General features: G+C 40.7%; 1 protein-coding gene across 1 annotated transcript in view; it reads left to right on the plus strand.

Annotated features, from left to right (window-relative positions):
- Nucleotides 1–15,437, plus strand: part of XK (X-linked Kx blood group) — a 48,704-nt gene that overhangs the window by 3,516 nt on the left and 29,751 nt on the right. The window contains exon 2 of the mRNA XM_016132731.2: nucleotides 3,806–4,068. Within this exon, the coding sequence (XP_015988217.1) occupies nucleotides 3,806–4,068 (263 nt within the window). The remainder of the gene's footprint in view (nucleotides 1–3,805; nucleotides 4,069–15,437) is intronic.

Raw genomic sequence — 15,437 nt, forward strand, 5'->3', positions numbered from 1 at the left:
TTTTTCACCATTGTATTTCTCTCTATAGTACACTTTCAAAAGACTTTAAAGTAATAATAGCCTAAATTTGAAGAGCATTTTTTTTGTTCACAAAGTGCTTTTATATAAAATATTTAATTCCATCTACTGTAAACCCTGTGAGCTGTCATTATCTTTTTTTTACAGTTGAGGAATTGCGGCTCAGTGAGATTATGCAAGTGGCCTTTCAAAAGTCACATGGCACTTTTTAATTAACGAGTTTGGTTCTTGTGTGGCCTCACCAAGCATGTGTGTCATATGAAGATAACGTGGTATCTAGGAAATCATTGTATTTCTTTTGAAAATGTGTTTTTATTAACTACCTTAGAGACTCTCTGTTACCACAGGTTATTTGTGCTAACCAACATGAATAGTTTCAGCTAAGGAATGAACTCCTTACATTATAGTGCTTGAAAATGAAATAACATAAAAAAAGAAAAGAAAAACAGGTCAACCTGCTGATTATCTGCGTTAGTGCTTGGCAAACTATGCCTCACAAGGCAAATGCCCACACTGCCTGTTTTGTAAATAAAGTTTTATGGGAACACAGCCTCACTCATTCATTTAGATACTGTGTATGAATGCTTTTGCACTACAGTGGCAGAGTTGACTAGTTATAATAGAAATTGTGACCTGCAAAGCCTAATATATTTACTCTTTATAAATACTTTACAGATAAAGTTTGCCAACCCTTGAGCTACATCATATTGAAAAACTACCTTGAATGATTTTGATGAAAACATTTATGTCTATATTTAGACAACCTCTCAAGAAAAAAAAAAAAACAAATTTGGAGTAATTGGATGAGTCTTGGAGAATTCCAAGAAGAAATAGTAATTTGTTTCTTATCAGGTTTCTTAACTAGTAGTGACAAGTAGTGGAAATCTCAGGGTCTTTCACAAATTTATTAAACACCTACTATGTGTGAAACTCTATGCTATGGTAAATGTATTAGTTGAGAGAAACAGTGGATTGCTAGGAGATCCACCTGAGCTTCAAGGGCACCTCTGTGATTAGCTCATTCTGGCACATTCTTTCATTTCCATTGGTAGACATTGCAGTTTCATTTAATCTATAATTCTGTAAATGCTTCCTATTTAATACAGCCCCCTCCTCAGCATGGATAGAATTGCTTTCTCCTCTCAACCTTCATTTCATTCATTTAGCTCTTAGCATGCACTAATGTTTCTTGGTTTGTTTTAGTCTTTACAAATTCTAAGCTTGTTTTTATTATTCATGTAAAACATCTGTTGTAGAAAGAACAGCAGAAACAGATAAATACAATTTTAAAAAGCTTTTAATTTGCCTAAAGAGAACAATTCTAAACATTTATTGTATATCCTTACTAATATTTTTATGATGGTAAATGGATAAACTGTCTCTTGGTGGGGAAAGCCCTGATTTTCAGTGTTTGCTGATTTCTGTTATGTAAATACTGCCGTCATGGCCTATTTCAAGCTATTAGTTGTTTAATAACTGGCTCACAAAATTCCTAACTATTTAACAGTGTCTTGAGTCAGTTTGAGCCAGTTCAAGCACTCCACTGTTTATGTGTATATGTATGTGAGATTTATATGTATTTTTATACATATTTAATTTTCTTTTTATAAAAAAATGGAATTTTCTATATAAATTCTATTGTAATTTACTCCTTTCACTTATCAAACATAGTAAACATTTTTATATATCAGTAGATGTATGTCTATACTGTCAATTTGAAGAATAGAATAATATTTAATTGAATACATATATTATGATTTATTTAATCATTGTTTTATTTTGGGACCTTTAGAGTATTCCTAGAATTTTACTATTGCAGATAATGCTGTCACTCAAATTCTTGCAGCGGGCTTTCTTTTGAAGTAAGTTAATATATGAGAAATATTTTATAAACTGAAAGAGCTGTATAAATATTAGTTGTATTTATTATTTGTTATCCTTATTATGCATATATCCCATTTTCCCATTTAGATTGTGAGCGCCTCTGAATGAGGCAGGGCTATCCAGCTGTCTTTGCTTTCCCCACAGCACTTAGTAAAGCATGTCTGCATTCATCACATATTTGAGAATGAAGACAATAGTCAGTTTATTCTGTCTTCTAGTCTTTGCTGTGGTCAGTAATCCAACTGTGAAGTTGTTAGGCCTCAAACAGTCCTCAGTCATAGATTTGAGACTTTCTTCAGAGCAAACTCAAATGGATCAGCTGGACTTGAACTCATAACCTGAACTTCATTATTTTCAGTTGAACAAATTGGTCCAGGCTGTTCTACATGTTTTCATGTAATATGTTAATGTGTTCATGACCTTATGGGACAAAACATAGCAAACAAACCTATCTCTTTCTCCCTCCCCCTATTCTCTCCCCATCTCACAAATGCACACAGACACACACAGACGCACACACACACACACATGCACACACACATGCACGCACGCGCACACACACACACACAAACTGATATGTATGCTGTGTATATTCCTCCTTCCAGGAACAAATAAAGGTAATAATCACAAAATATGTCCACTTTATATTCACCAGAGAGTGCCCGCATTTCCTCTCACATCAAGTTTTATTTTATTACTTCAAATTATGAATGTATTCTCATTGTCATAGTTGCCTCAGGGTGAGAGTACAAAGTTAACAACATTCAATAAAATAAGTGAAGCCATAAAATCTTCCAGCAGCATTATAAGGTTGTTATAAAAATCCATGCTTGAGGGGAAAAATATGTGTTTTAATAATTTTAAACCAAAAGCCATGAGTATTTTTCTTAAGAAAATTCCATTTTCCCCAGCATTTTATTATGAAAATTTTCAAACATTCAGAAGACAACTTGAAAGAACTGTATACTGAACACCCAAATGCTAACCACTTAGATTCTGTAACTAACATTTTATTTCACACATTTATCCATCCTTCTATCAGTCGATCAATTCATTTCTCTGTGTGTGTGTATGTACACTTTAAAGTAAATTGCATACATCAGTACTCTTCCTTCAGTATCAATATCATTACCTGAAGAAGAAAACCCAAAGTGACCGGTTAAGGCTCTATCCCTATGGTAGGCTTGAAATGCCATACATAAGACTTAGCTGGCAGGCCCCCAGGCATGACTGACTTTAGACATGTTCTATAAGGGCTCATGCAAGCAGAGAGATAGGAAATATATTGTGGTCTTCCAGGGGAATGCCGGATGGCAAACTGCTCTGTGCTGGGGGTTCTCTAAACCATAGCTGCTACTTTAACAGAAGATTCGGGGTATTTATTGGATATGTGAAAAAATGCATAAATGTAAAGAGATATCTATACCTCTGTGTGTATGTATATATGTGCGTGTATACATACACGCATACAAACACACATACTGTATTATTTCCACAACAACGCAGCATAGTAGGATTATCTCTGCTTTATAATTGAGGGTTCAAGGGTTAAATGACTTGCCCAGGGCTGCACAGCTAATGAGTGTCAGGAAGGTAAATTGAACATTTTTTCTGTGGCTCTGGAGCCTGAATCACTTCTTGTTCTCTACTTTGCTTCCTTGCCTCAGTGGGCTTCAGTATCACCTCTCTACTGGTTCACACTCAGAACCAGTTGGCCTGCTTGAGGGCCTCAGAAGGACTGCATGCTTAGAACTGGTCCTTGGAGTGGATGATTTTAGAGGAGGGGCTGCCGTCCAAAGTAGCCAAATCAAGGCTTTGAGAATCAGGCTAAGTATAAGCAGGGTAACTGAGAAAAGACAAAATCCCATATGTCTCTGATTATCACTAGTTATTTTGTTTCTAGGTGTTTTGAAGTCTTCTGCATCTATTGTCAGTCAGGCCACATCGAAGAGCCTTATGTCAGCATCACCAAGAAGCGACAAATGCCAAAAAATGGCCACTCAGAGGAGATTGAGAAGGAAGTGGGCCAGGCAGAGGGCAAGCTGTTCACCCACCGATCTGCGTTCAGCCGGGCATCGGTGATCCAGGCTTTCCTGGGCTCAGCCCCCCAGCTGACCCTGCAGCTGTATATAAGCGCCTTGCAGCAGGACACCACTGTGGGAAGAAGTATGTATATTTTTGTTATTTCTGCCTCTATTTGAGGATCAAAATCGGGAGCAAAACATAAAGTTTTATTTTGTTTCAGGTGAAGTTCATCCATATGTGCATTCAATCCTAAGTTTGCATTCCAGTTACTATATTCAAAACTTAAGTTAAAATAATAACAATGTTAATTTGCTTATGAAGCTGTAGTTTGGGCAGGGCTGAAAAAGGCTCACCTGCACACTGCTGTGCATCTGCTGGAGTGGCCTAAACATGGAGGGCTAGAATCCATTGAAGGCCCATTCACTCAGATTTCTTATAGTTGTTGCTAGTTGTTGCTGGGGCCTCAGATCTTTTCCATTTCATTTCTCCATGTGTGCTAGTTTGGGCTTCTTCATGACATGGGGGCTGCTTTCAAGTGCCAGTGTCCTAAAAATGAGAGCGGGACAGGTGGAAGAATATCACCTTTTGTGATCTAGCCTTGGGAGTCATGTGATATCACTTCTGTTGCATTTTGTTGTTGCTGTTGAAGCAGTCAGGAATCCTGGTGAGGTTCAAAGGAAGGAGAGGGAAGAAAACTCTGACTTGTTGGGGAAGGGTAGAGTTCTGGAAGTTCACTGCTGTGACCGCTTTGGAAAATACAGCTTGTCGTATTGTCTGAAAATACAGCTAGCAGCAAGAGGCCAGGCCTCTTTGGATTTTTCCTCTGTCTTTTAGTGATTTTTCTAAACCAGCTAAGACAATTGGTTGTAACAGCTTATTTGTGGTGAAATATGGAAGCAAGAGCACTCTCCTATCTTCTCGTAGGTCAAATAGGTATCTCAGCTTTTAAATGAATAGTTCTCTACCCTTTGGGCTACTTTCACATTATCAAATTGAGGGCAGGTTTTGGTTAAGCCAGATTTCAAAAAAACCTCTATACTCATGGACATAGTTAAAAACCTTCATGTGAGAAGAAGCGATAGCCACTTCTAAATATTAATACTATATGTAAATGAAAACCAGATAGTCTGGTAAGTTTTACCATATAGACAAGTAAAAATGAATTAAAACTCCTTAAGTTGGAAAAAATGCATATTTAAGATAACACTGCAATTGGAATTTAAAAAAATAAATCACTCTTAATAATTTCATCCCCCTCAGTATTATCCTTTTCCTTCCTGTATTCCAGGCTAGATGGTAAATGTCTTAATTTACAGCTGGGTCACAGGATATTGGCATGTCACAGCCATCTTCCTTATCCAGGTTACCTCAGAATGATTATAATTCTTAAGATAAATCAAGACCTTAATTGAGGTCTTGAACCTTGGTAGATTAACATTTATGTGAAAATGCCTCCCACTGCCCCAGGCAGGCAGTAGGTGCTCAATAAATATGGCAACATCCTTGTTCTCTAAGGACTTATAACTGGAACGGACATTGACCAAGGTGAGTCCTCTGCATGCCACTATACCCTTTTTCCAGTTCATTGTTTTTCCATGTGGCAGACAGGGACACAGCAAGAGACTAGATGTGGTGATAGTCTGTTTAATTTTTACAAGTAGACCCAATATTTTCCTCAAGTTTTCGAAAATAAAGATTGCCTGCTAACAGCTCATGGGCCAATTAGGCACTGCTTGTTTTTGTAAATAAATTTTATTGGAAAACAGCCATGCCCTTTCATTTACCTACTGTCTATGTATGCCTGATTTTTTTCTTTTTTAGCAGAGTTGGTTAGTCACAACAGAGAATATATGGTCCACAAAATCTAAAACATTTACTAACTGGCTCTTTACAGAAAAAGTTTGCTAGCCCTGAACAGAATTCTGTTCAGGAAAATAAAACCTGTCTCTTAAAATGTCAGTGTCATAAAGAATATCTGTGAGATGTCCCCCAATAACTTGGAAAAATGTAAGTTCTCTGAGTTAAACAAGAAATCAAACATATATGGGAAAAGGAAATAGGCATGGTCCTCTTAAAAATTCAGATGGCTGTCATTTATGCAGGTCTTAACTAACCCCAATCACTGCCTTAACATATCTGGGGAAGGAATTTCTCACCAGGAAGGGGAAAGGCAGTTATAACTGGAGCATGGACAGGGGCGAGTCAAAGAGGCAAACATCAGTAGCATCTATCATGTGATTAGGAATGCATTTGCTGCAAGGGACAAACACTTGACTACAGGTTAAACAACGTGGGGTTTATTTTGCTCATCTAACCAGAAATTGGAGGGAGGCAGTTGCTGGAATTACTTCAGCTGCTCACAATAGCAAAGTCAGTGCCCCTGCAATTCCATTAGTCTTTCTCTTGGATTGCTACTGCAGCAGCAACCATCATAGCTGCCTTCAAGGCAGGAAAAAGGGATGAAAGCAGAAGTATAACTGCCTTTCTTCTTTTAGTAGTAAGTAGTAGCTTTCCCAGAAACCTCCCTAATAGACCTTATTTAAGTCTCATTGACCAGAACTGGTCACATAGTCACCTAGACACACGACATTATAGGAAAGCTGAGCAGAGGAGTTATTACCACCCTGGGCTTAAACTAGAATTCCTCATACTTTCTTGATGATAATTAGAGTCACTGGATGGAGGGACAAGGCTTATTAAACATGCAGAGATTACCAGTCCTTATCCCTAGAAATTGTCATTTGCTGAGTCTGGGATGGGAGCCCAAGATATGTCTTTTCTGTTTTGTTTTTTAACAAGTACTCCAAGTGATTTTTATTATCAGCAGAGAATGGAAACTCTAGATTAGCATAGTCCTGACCTAGCTAGGGTTGGACCCATTGCCACCCAGAACAAAATCATGTTTTCTTAAAATATAAAGTGAGGAATGGATATTAAGTAGAAGACTATAAAGTCCATCAGAACCTGACCCCATTCAACATTCATAGTCTATAACCATCTCCTCTCTGATTCTGTGATCACTGAACATATATTGATGAATTTGGCCACAGCAGATCTTGGCCTCAGGGAGAGAAAATGGAGCCAACCATATGCTTCACTGGAGAGCTCTTTTTTGTTTTTGTTTTCAATTGAAATATAATTCATATAACATAAAATTCACCACTTTTAAATGTACAATTCAGTGGACTTTAGGATATTTGCAATGTTGTACAATCATCACCATTATCTAATTTTAGAACATTTTCATTACATCGAAAAGAAATTCCATACTCATTAGCAGTCACTCCTCATTTTCTTTCCCATAGCCCCTGGCTATCACTGATCTACCTTCTGTCTCTACGGACTTGCCCACTGTACATATTTTATATAAATGGAGAGTTTCTTTTCTCATAGGCAGTGAATAATGGACACTTTCTATGAGCTTCAGACTTTGAGTGAGTATAGTCAGCTCTCAGCAAGGGTTTGATCAAGTCTCTGGACCTTGGAGAAGGGGTTGCACTGAGGCCTGGGTAAGCACACTAAGGTTAGTATGCTCCACAAAGGCCCCTGAAGCCTGCCATTTGGCCTACCTGGACCTCAAAGTGCCCATCTCTCTTCTGCTCAAAGTGGTAATGTTAGTAGTAATGATGACTGCTGCACAATCCTTTTCTTTGTGCTAGGTACTGTGATTGGCATCGTTTTGTGTTTCATTGTCACAGTATTGCTGTGAGGCAGACAAGATTACCTCTATCTCACTAAAGAGGGAAATTGTACTTACTGTCCACAAGAGGGAGCAGGATTTGGGGTTAGATTTATGTGAACTTAGTCACAAATTCAGTGAGTAGTTTATTGAATATGTTCTGTGTTCCTGACTTTGTGCTGGGCTCTGAGGATAGAGCTGTGAATAGGGTGGACAGGCCCCTATGTGTTTGGAACAGGATAGACAAACATAAAGCAAATAATTAGTCATACTTATTTAAGGTAAATCCTGCAAAGTGAAAGTCCTGTGTGAGGGTATATTGTGGAGCTCTAACCAAGGCTGGGATATGATAGAAAAACTCTCAGAGGAACTTAAGTTTAAACTTAAACTTGGTAGATGTGGAAGGGAAGTCAAATGCAGGAAGAGCATAAAAGAGCATCCCAGGATTTTAAACTGTATCCCAGATGCAATAGGAAGGCATTGCTGAGTGCTAAGTAACGCAGTGGCATGATCAGATTTAGTTTTAGAAACTGATTGTTTACCCTAGAAAATGGGTTCAAATGGAGTGATTTTGATGCCCAAGGCCCAAATGGAGAAACAGGGAGGCCAGTAAGTGGGATGCCACAGTTGTCAAGGTGAGGATGATAACAACTCTGGCTGGAATAGTAGGAATGAATTACTGGAGCAATACTAACGATGTAGAAGTAGAATGAGGTGATGATCAATTGAATGGGAAAGTGAGGCAGAGGGAGATGTCAAAAAATGATTCCTAGGTTTCTGACATGGGCAGTTGTAACCTTGGGCTCCATTTGTGCTGGTGAAGCATCCTGGAAAAAGAACAGGTTTGTGGGGTATGTTTTTGCTTTCATTTTCAGACTTTCTAAAATGAACACATTTCAAAGATTCTATTTGACTCATGAGAGGACCAGCAGATGATATAACCAACTCAAAAGAGAATCCAAAATACAGACACATGAATATTGACTAGGGATATTGAAATGAATGTGTAACTGGAGGTAAAACTGGCTTCAATAAGAGGGAGAATGGCGCAATTGAACCTCTATTGTACAAGACGTTATGCATGTCAGTCAGTAACCTAGAGCTTACAAAGGGATGCAGGAGCTCAAAGACAATGGAGGACGTAAAAAAAATCAGACAACTCCAAGTAGTGTCCTAAGGACAAGGTAATGTTTCCATTGAAACATTTTTTTTTACTAGACTGTTAAAGTCAACTAGAAAGAGTTCCCCGAAAAGGAGGGTCAAGTTACCTGGGAGACCAGGTTCCTATCGTGGGCATTTGTTGGTCAGTCCTGCTCAGGGCCCAGTGGACACCAGTAACACCACAAAGTCCGAGTTGTCACAGAGGCAGCTCCCTGACCAATGAGGGGCTGGAGCGCTAGAATATAGTGGGCAGGAAAAATCACTGGTGTCTGGGGAGGCCCAGGCCAGCAAGATGATCCAGCTGGTCTGATTGGCAAAAGCCAGTAACAATGTCTGGGGAAAGAAGACGCCGGCCCACTCGCAGGCATAAGAAGCACGCAGACTCCCACTCTGCAAGTGCAGAACCACAGTTCTCTGTTAGTTGTATGGACCACCTGCAAGATTTTGATGCCCAAGACCCAAGCTGGTGCACACATGTTTTCTTCACTGGCCTTCTGGAGTATGTAAGGGCCAACATCCTAGACCTGGCGAGCCAGAGGCAGACAACCACCACAATGTGTTCATCACCCCAGAATATGGGAAGAGGGCAGTGGACAACAGCCACCTTAGCCACCTCTTTAAGGATGACACCCACCCTCGTGGTGATGGGATGCCCTCAACCAGGAAGCAGTGATGATGCCTGGGTCCCAGAGCCTGGCGAGACCTCATTGACATCCTCATCTAGTCCCTAAAACTGCCCATACATGAGGGAGGTCTTCCATCGTCAGCACTTGTTATTAAAGTGTTTGAACTTATGAGCATCCTTCTGACTCCTCCGTTTCTGTCATTCTGCGTGGCAAGTGTGTGTGAGACATCCAGAAGGAGATGTCTCATGGGGCGTCGGAGGGCAGAAGATGGGGGTCAGCGTGGGATGCTGGACTCAGGGATTTCAGGGAGCAGTTTCTAGAGGTGGCAGAGTAGGGAGCGGCCCTGGTGGGAGTAGCTGGCCAAGGTCATGGGGGAGAGAAGACTTCCTCACTGGCTCTGGGCAAGTCAAGGACTGGGAGGCCAGGAGGCTGGCAGGGGGGCTGCCAGAGTGAAGGTGGTAACTGGGGGTGGCACTGTGGCTGAAGACTGTGATGGAGGCACCAGAGGCTTTGTTCATGGTAGGGAGCATCTAACAGTAGGAGGTGATGGTGACGGCGCTGGGTGGAGAGGGTGGCACAGAAGTTGGCATGAACTTGATGGGACGAGCTTCACATGAAGATTGAGGAGTGATGGGGAAACCATAAAGAAACAAACAGAAAAGGAATTATGGCCATGTTGATTTCATACTTTTTATACTCAGGCTCATTCCAAATAATAATAATAATAATTAATAATAAAAATAATTCCAAAATAATAATAATTCCAAAATAATAATAATAATAATATGATGATGATGATGATGATGATGAAGAATCGAGATAGATTATTAGCTAACGCTGTGTTACTCTCTGTCCCCTGTTGTGGACACTGAAAGATTCCATACAAGCTACTCTGTGGACTAAGGCAAGTCAAACAGTTCTCAATGGTTATTCTTTATGAATGGATTATAAATGTACCCCATCATAGACCATTATTAACCTCATGTGCAGATGAAATACCTAGTCCGTCTCTGGTCATACACTTGATAGAGTAGCAGAGTTATCAGTGGCTGAATACGTGTTTGGAGAGGTTTTAGTATGTTCTGTGTAAGTTCTCTCCTAAGTGGTGAGCTCAGAAGTGCATATAATTCTTATAAATACTCTCATGTGCTTGTTTTAATTTAAAAATTATCGTCACATCAACTGTTCTAGCAGTCTATCCCCTTGCCCGTGACTGGCAACACTCGACACTTTCGCCTGTTCATCGTATGCTCGACGGCCGCCCTCTTGCCTCCTGGCCTGCCACACAGGGCCGGTCAGAGAGAGGCGGCCCAGGCGGCTTCAACAGTGGGGTCAGGTGACCTGGGCTGGCCATCCCCATTCACCACTTTGTGGCCATGGGATCCCGGACACTCATCTGTTGCCTCTGAGCAGCAGTTACCTCGTGTGTATAATGGAGGTAGTAAGGGTTCCTCCATTTTGGGGTTTTCCCAGTGTTTGAGTCAACGTATGTCAGTAATTGCTGCCTGACACAGTGTCTGGCAGAGAGGAGGCCCCTAGAACCAGCTGCACATGTCTCCATCCCTGTTGGCCAGATGCTTAGGCGAGCTCCCCAAGGTGCCTCTGGACGTGGTTCTCACGTGACTGCTGGAGACTCAGGCCACTGGCTGAGAAAACCACAGCCTGCTGAGCCTTGTGGAGGGACAGGGGTGGGCCACGCAGGGGAGGAAGCCAGAGGTACACCCGGGAATCACCCTGGTTTCCTCTCGGCTCCCCTCTGCCTGGAGACAGAGCCTCTAATTACCTTCTGCCACCACCTCTAAAAGCTGCTGGAACTGGCTTCACTCTTGCACATGTCATGTCACAGGAGCATCCTGAGCATCAGTATCAGGGTTGTGCTTAGAGCTCCTTGGAATATGTGCTTGCAGAAATCCAAGATACTGTTCTTGGCGATAATGCCTATTAAAGCAAAAATTTCCAGCAACCTCATTGCTAAGATGTCCACCCTCCAAGCTTGTGATTTGTTATAGAGAGCCATGAAGCCCCCCTAGCCTTATCCAGGTTCGACTCTTACTCCTCTGTTCCTGAGTAGCAAGGAGGCCTCTCCCCAGCAACTGCAGGTGGAGATTCACCTTCAGCTGATTACATGAAAGCACCGACACTGCCACCCCATCCCTGAAGTGGAGCATCTTTGTGTCCCAGGTGCGGTTGCTCATATTCCAGTGTCCTTTAGCCAGCAGAGAGTGCCTCCAGGGCTGGTAATGCCAGGGAATCAAACATTATACCAAATGGTGATGTGTTGGTCAATGATCTTTAAACTGTTGCCTTTGGCTTGTGATTCTAGCTTCTTGTAGAACTAAACATAGTCTCCTGGATACTTCACTGGAAGGCACAGCTGAGAAATTCACTAAGGGCCAGAGAAACCATAGTAGGTGGCTAAACTATGTCATGTTATTAGGTCTGTGTGGTCAGGTGGTCGCCTTAGTGTCCATGCAGTAGTCAACACTAATGGCCACCGTGACAACTCTAGGGAGTCAGGCTTCTTGGGCTCTTTCAGACTCTGATGTCCCAGGTGGAGTTTGGAGGCTGAGCTTGAATGACCTCATGTTGGCAAGCCATCTTTAGAGTCACACAGACATGGGAAAACCAGGCAGAGCTATACTACCATCCCTTTAAGAATTGTGCTTCCTTTGTGTTTGTGGATTTCACAGGAAACATGGTGGCCACAGCCAGCATGGCATAAGTCTAAATGCAGCAGCCTGCCAAACACCCCTCCTACCTGAACAGGACTCCTACACTCTGGGGAGGAAGGCAGGCAGACAGTGAAAATCACTGCCTTTCAGAAGAAATAAGCCCCCCAAGTTTCGCCTTTTTGTGCACTTCAAAAAGGTGGGAGGGGGACAGTGAGGAAGGATTTGCTCTGGCTTGAGCTCTGCAGAGAGGACAGACACCATTGATGACCAGGGTCCTGCTGGGAGTGGGAAATCTAAGACCAGTGTGAGTAGGGACAGGGACTGTGGAGGGTGTGGCTGCCAAACCAGGTCTGTGATCAAACGTGGTGTCAGGGCAGACTGGGGTTAGACACCAGACACAGGTTGACACAGGCCAACACAGAAGAAAGCATCACATGTGGGAATAGCTGAGCCCAAGAGTTGAGTGTGGAAGGGAACTTGGAAAGTAATGTCAGCTTGGTGTTGGCATGGATATAAGGCTTGGAAACTAGGCTGCCCTCCCACTGAACAACCTTTGGGAACAGAAGCTTTTTGAAGGTCTGGGCTCAAAAATTAGGGCCTTTCTATTAACTTCTAATACATTATTTCCTAAAGCACAAATTGCAAAATGGTAGCTCATAGACTTACCCTGGACAGAAGATAGGTTTATCGGCCCTACATAGACATCTTAGAAGAAAATAAGCAGCTGACTTTTAAAATCAGCAACTTTTTACCTGAAAAGCTGGATTTCTGGCTTCTTTTGCAAAATCAAAAATGTCTGGGCGAGTACATGTGGTTCCAGTAAGCTGGAGATACAAGGTGCTGTCTCTTTAAGATCAGGCCTCTGGTTTTTCCACTCCTCCATAGTGAATTGACTTTATTTTATTCTGACCCACTTTACTCACTGTCTGACCACTATAGATACTTAAATTTGTTAGTCTCACCTCAAATTAATTCTAAGTTCACAGTGTTCAGAATGATCAGTCTTCTCATTTAATGCGTCTCAAACTGTCTTTGATATAGGGCCACTATCTGCTTTTATTGTTATAATTCCTTATGAACTGATATGAGATCCTATTATGTATGACTAGCATACAGCTCACCTTAGACTCTCCACTTGAGTACAACACCAGGACTGGCATATACCCAGTTCAGTGGGTGAGCCCATTCACTTAAAAATTTGGGCAAAGCCAGATTGGTATAAATGTTCCTAAATGCTGATTCTCAGTTTTTGTTCTTAAAGCTAATCAATAATAGACAGTTCATTGACCAGTACAAGTCCATGCACCACAGTTTGAATAGATTGGGATAATTAATTTGTTTTATTTCATTCTTTTAGAAATATAGTTTTAAGTCTAAGAACCTACCCGCATTTAGTATCATTTTAATGTTTCTCTTTCCAAGTTCTTCATGAAAACAGAAGATGGGCCTCTCTTATAGTTAAAGGTCTAGAATCTATGTGGGGAAAATATCTCTAGGTCACTAAATGCTTTCTCAATTTCCATACTAGATCAGTCTACAGATCACATTTGACTGGCACTGCAATGGTGAATTTGTTTTATTTTATTCTTTTAGGAGTATTGTTTCAAATCTAAGGAAGGTCTATGAACTTGCCCTGCATTTGGTATTTCATTTAACATTCCTCCTTCAAGAGTCCTTTGTGAAAGCAGAAGATTGGTCTGTCTTATATTTAGCGTTCTAGGATCACTGTTGGGAAAATATCTCTAAATTTCCATTAAAGTAAATCTACTAAAGGAAACCAGTTCACAGCAGTGAAGCAGGTTAGATACTGTAGTTGTGAGATATTTGAGTTCTGAAATGTAAGAAGAAAGGAATTCACCATCTGGACTATGGAACAGAATCTTCATGACATATTGGAACAAAATACTGAAAGAAGGGGGAGGAAACCCAGGTTCTGGTCTCCCATAGTGCAGTTTCCTTGGGGGAACATCAGCTTTCATGGCTATAAAATGAGGTTGGACTCAGTTATTTCAAAGGTCTGCTCGAGGTGAACAATGACCCATCTATGATCTTTTCCTAAGGAAAGTTATCTACTGAAGGTGGGTAAGTGTGGCACAGGGGACAGGGATCAGTTTTTAGGGTCTCCATTTTACAGCTGAGGCTGTTTAGGCCCAGAGATGGTAATCCACTCTCCCAAATCACACGGTGAGTGGGTGGTACAGTAGGGATGAGAGCCCAGCCCTCTTACTTCTTGTTGAGACTCCTCCTCTACTTTGCTCTGAGAAGTAGGCCGTCTCAAGATAGAAAGTGTTTCACATTCTCCTCTGGGAAAAAAAAAAGAAGCCACGGTCTTCAGTTAGAGATATTAGGGTCTCTCAGATTTCTAGGAAAGCACTCTCAACAACTCACTCAAGAACTTTCCCTTGTGTTTTATTTGGAGGCCAGATTAGGATCAAAGGTCTGATTTTTATAGTACAGGTCTTTGGATTTTGCAAACCCAGATCTTGTTCTGGTAGACATTGTGATATCCGTGTCATGAACCCATCTTCTCAGTTAAGGTGTTCTCAAAATTCTGACTAGTTCCACTGACAGGATCTCAAAGGTGATGTGATGACATCAAACACCTGTGTTTAAAAGCCTATTGTTGAAGTACCTGAGTTAGTGTCCCTTTCCATAGAGTTCCGAGACTGTCCTGCTTTGCCAAAGACTAGATCTCTGTCCTGTATCTGATTGTAGGACCTTCAGGGAAACATCAGAGTAAATAAAAACTATCTGGAGATGGCAGAGACTTAAAATGTCTGTGGGTCACTATGATTTCTGATAATTTCTGTCATTTTAGTGGAGTTCATAAATATACTCAACCCAACTTTATTCAGCTTTATTCATTTCCTTTGTACAATTTCACAGCATGGCAGAAATGAACATACTCATTTGCAAACCCGCTTCGTTATAGCATATACAAATAAGCTATAGTATGTAAACTAAAATTATGCTTAGTAAGCAGTTTTTGTATCTTAGAAATTATCTAGGCATTCATTCAGTGTCTATTAATTATCTAATTCTAAAATCAGTCTAAGGCCTTCAGTTATCTGAAGATTGTGGAAATGTTATTCAAGGTGATATACTACAAAACCTCATTACTGTGGAAATATAAGTTAGAACAATAATTCAATTTACTTAAACATAAATTGATGTTTTTCATAATTTTAAACATTCAGTAGCAGTAATTCTAGCTCATTTGATCATAAACCTGTATAAGTTTAGGAAAAATTTATCTAAGAGGCATAAAAATGTATGCTTGCATTATACTTAATGCCGATAAACCAGAGAAGACACAGTTGTTTTAATTAAACCCAAATATTATACTAGTCTTGACTGTAAAATATATATATA

This window comes from Rousettus aegyptiacus, unplaced genomic scaffold, assembly GCF_014176215.1.
Source record: "Rousettus aegyptiacus isolate mRouAeg1 unplaced genomic scaffold, mRouAeg1.p scaffold_m13_p_9, whole genome shotgun sequence".
In the NCBI taxonomy this organism is placed as follows: Eukaryota; Metazoa; Chordata; class Mammalia; order Chiroptera; family Pteropodidae; genus Rousettus; species Rousettus aegyptiacus.